We start from the raw sequence: 1963 nt of genomic DNA on the forward strand, positions 1-1963 counted from the left end.
AGGTCGTCCTGGCCATTGTATCGGCATGGTGTGGTGATTGACACTAGCACAACGACACAAGGCGCAACTAGCTCACAGTAAAGTCTTTGGTGCTCGCAAGCACGTGTGGCTGCTCTGTGTAGGCTAGACAAGTCTTTAGAGCTTCGAGTACATCAGATTGAAGTGATATTGAACGCTCAGCGGGTGATTTTCTCCAAAAAAAATGACGCTGCACACTGTCACGCTTGTATCTCCAGCACCAAAACGAGTTCAGAGAAACGTCGACTAGCCAATCAAAGACGAGATCTCTGGCTTTCAAATGCACCAATCACATCCATTAAACTAAAAAAACACACGAATGGCGTCACACTGAAGCAAATGGGACTCTTTTCATGGACCAGAGTGGTAATAGAAGTACGTACAGACTGTAAACTGTAAGTAAGCAAAACCATCATACATATTTGAAGTTAACGTAAACTCCGTTCACCATAAACCGTCCATCCATTTTGTCTTCATTTGAGTGGAAATTCAAGTAAATGAACGATTTGAGTGGAAATCAAAGTACAGTACTTAAGGGTGCGTCTGGTAACATTTCAAAAATAATACTTCGATGTATACAATTTTCTCGCAAATTGGGATTAATCAAATTGCCATTTTCAAAATGGAGGTAAAAGGTCCATTTTGTAATAACGTTATGGCGTTTTGGACCTCTTCATCGAGTAGTACTACGTAGTAAATCCCACGTGGAATTATTGGATTTGGGTTGAAACTCTTCAAAACTTACTAGTAGTACTACACCTTTTCCCGATCAAACTGGCAGTTTGTTCCAATCAAAGTGGCCATATAAAATATAGAACGTTTGAAACAAATACAATTGATACAATAAACATACAATATTCCATTCAAAGTGGTTTTTGTAACATTCAATGTGGCACAAATCACTTCCCATAGTTCAGCACCTTCTCGATATTGCGCTGGCAAAACATCGCTTCGCGGATCACCAAGGATTGAGTAATGCGCGGGAGGCTTTCAGTGGCAGATTCTTCAAGCTATCGCATACGACTTTCCAAGTAGAAATTAAAGTCCCTACGGTCAAAAAGCAAATTGGTGCGTTCCGCGAGATAGCCCTTAATCTTCGCCTTCAAAACGCTAAAGCAACTTTTGATAGGATTTAGCATTGGCAAATATGGCCCTAGGCGAGCAGAACCAAGTCGTCGTGCGAAGCAACTCGTTGCTCCGTCTGCGAATGGGCCGGGGCGTTGTCCAACACAATCACCACCTTCTTGCCGACAAAACTGGCCGTGTAGGCCTCCGACGCTTTTGCCGCTCGGTAAAATTCTTCCACAAACTGTGCGTTCTTGTCCATTTTGATACTACCCCGCTCCAAACGATGGCTAACAATGCCGATTTCGGCAGACACGGCACACTGAACTTGCAGGTTCGGGCCTTTCGATGGCGGCAGCACAATGGTCGCCCGAGTCCTTTGTTTGGAGCGTCCAACCGACCGATGACAGTAAATGTTGAAGTTCGTCTCGTCGTAGTACACAATGAAGTCCCCATTTCGCTGGTATTCGACAAATGCTGCTGCAAACTCCTTGCGCTTGACCTTGTTTTCGTCGCTGTTGCATGTCGTTGGCTCAATGCGCACTTGTTTGACCGTATACAGCATCCCGAGTAGATGTCGACTGATCTTCTGCACAGTCGGAGTATGCTGCGAGGACTCGTTTGTTCTCTTCTGTGGTCGATGCCGAGCGTTTGCCATCTGCACTCATGCGTTGCGGGCAGGGATGAACAGAAATATACTCGATGTGAATTATTATTTTATTTTTGAGAAAAATATATTTATTCTCCTTTATACCAAATCGAATTATCTATTCACAAAACCTAAATAATTCCCGATCAGGTGTGATTTGAAATGTCATTGCTTTCGTGGTGAACAATTGGTAGATACGAACCATATTCAGATGTTAAACTACCAATAGGA

At 43.4% G+C, this 1963-nt stretch overlaps 1 protein-coding gene across 1 annotated transcript; it reads right to left on the bottom strand.

Annotated features, from left to right (window-relative positions):
* Positions 1-1171: 1171 nt before the first annotated feature.
* On the bottom strand, positions 1172-1741 carry H257_04235 (hypothetical protein; the record flags this gene model as incomplete). Its single annotated transcript, XM_009828649.1, has 1 exon — positions 1172-1741. One exon carries the CDS (start codon positions 1739-1741, stop codon positions 1172-1174), a length of 570 nt encoding a protein of 189 aa, XP_009826951.1.
* Between the last annotated feature and the right edge of the window lie 222 nt (positions 1742-1963).

This window comes from Aphanomyces astaci (genome assembly GCF_000520075.1).
Source record: "Aphanomyces astaci strain APO3 unplaced genomic scaffold supercont1.7, whole genome shotgun sequence".
NCBI classification, from domain to species: Eukaryota; Oomycota; class Saprolegniomycetes; order Saprolegniales; family Verrucalvaceae; genus Aphanomyces; species Aphanomyces astaci.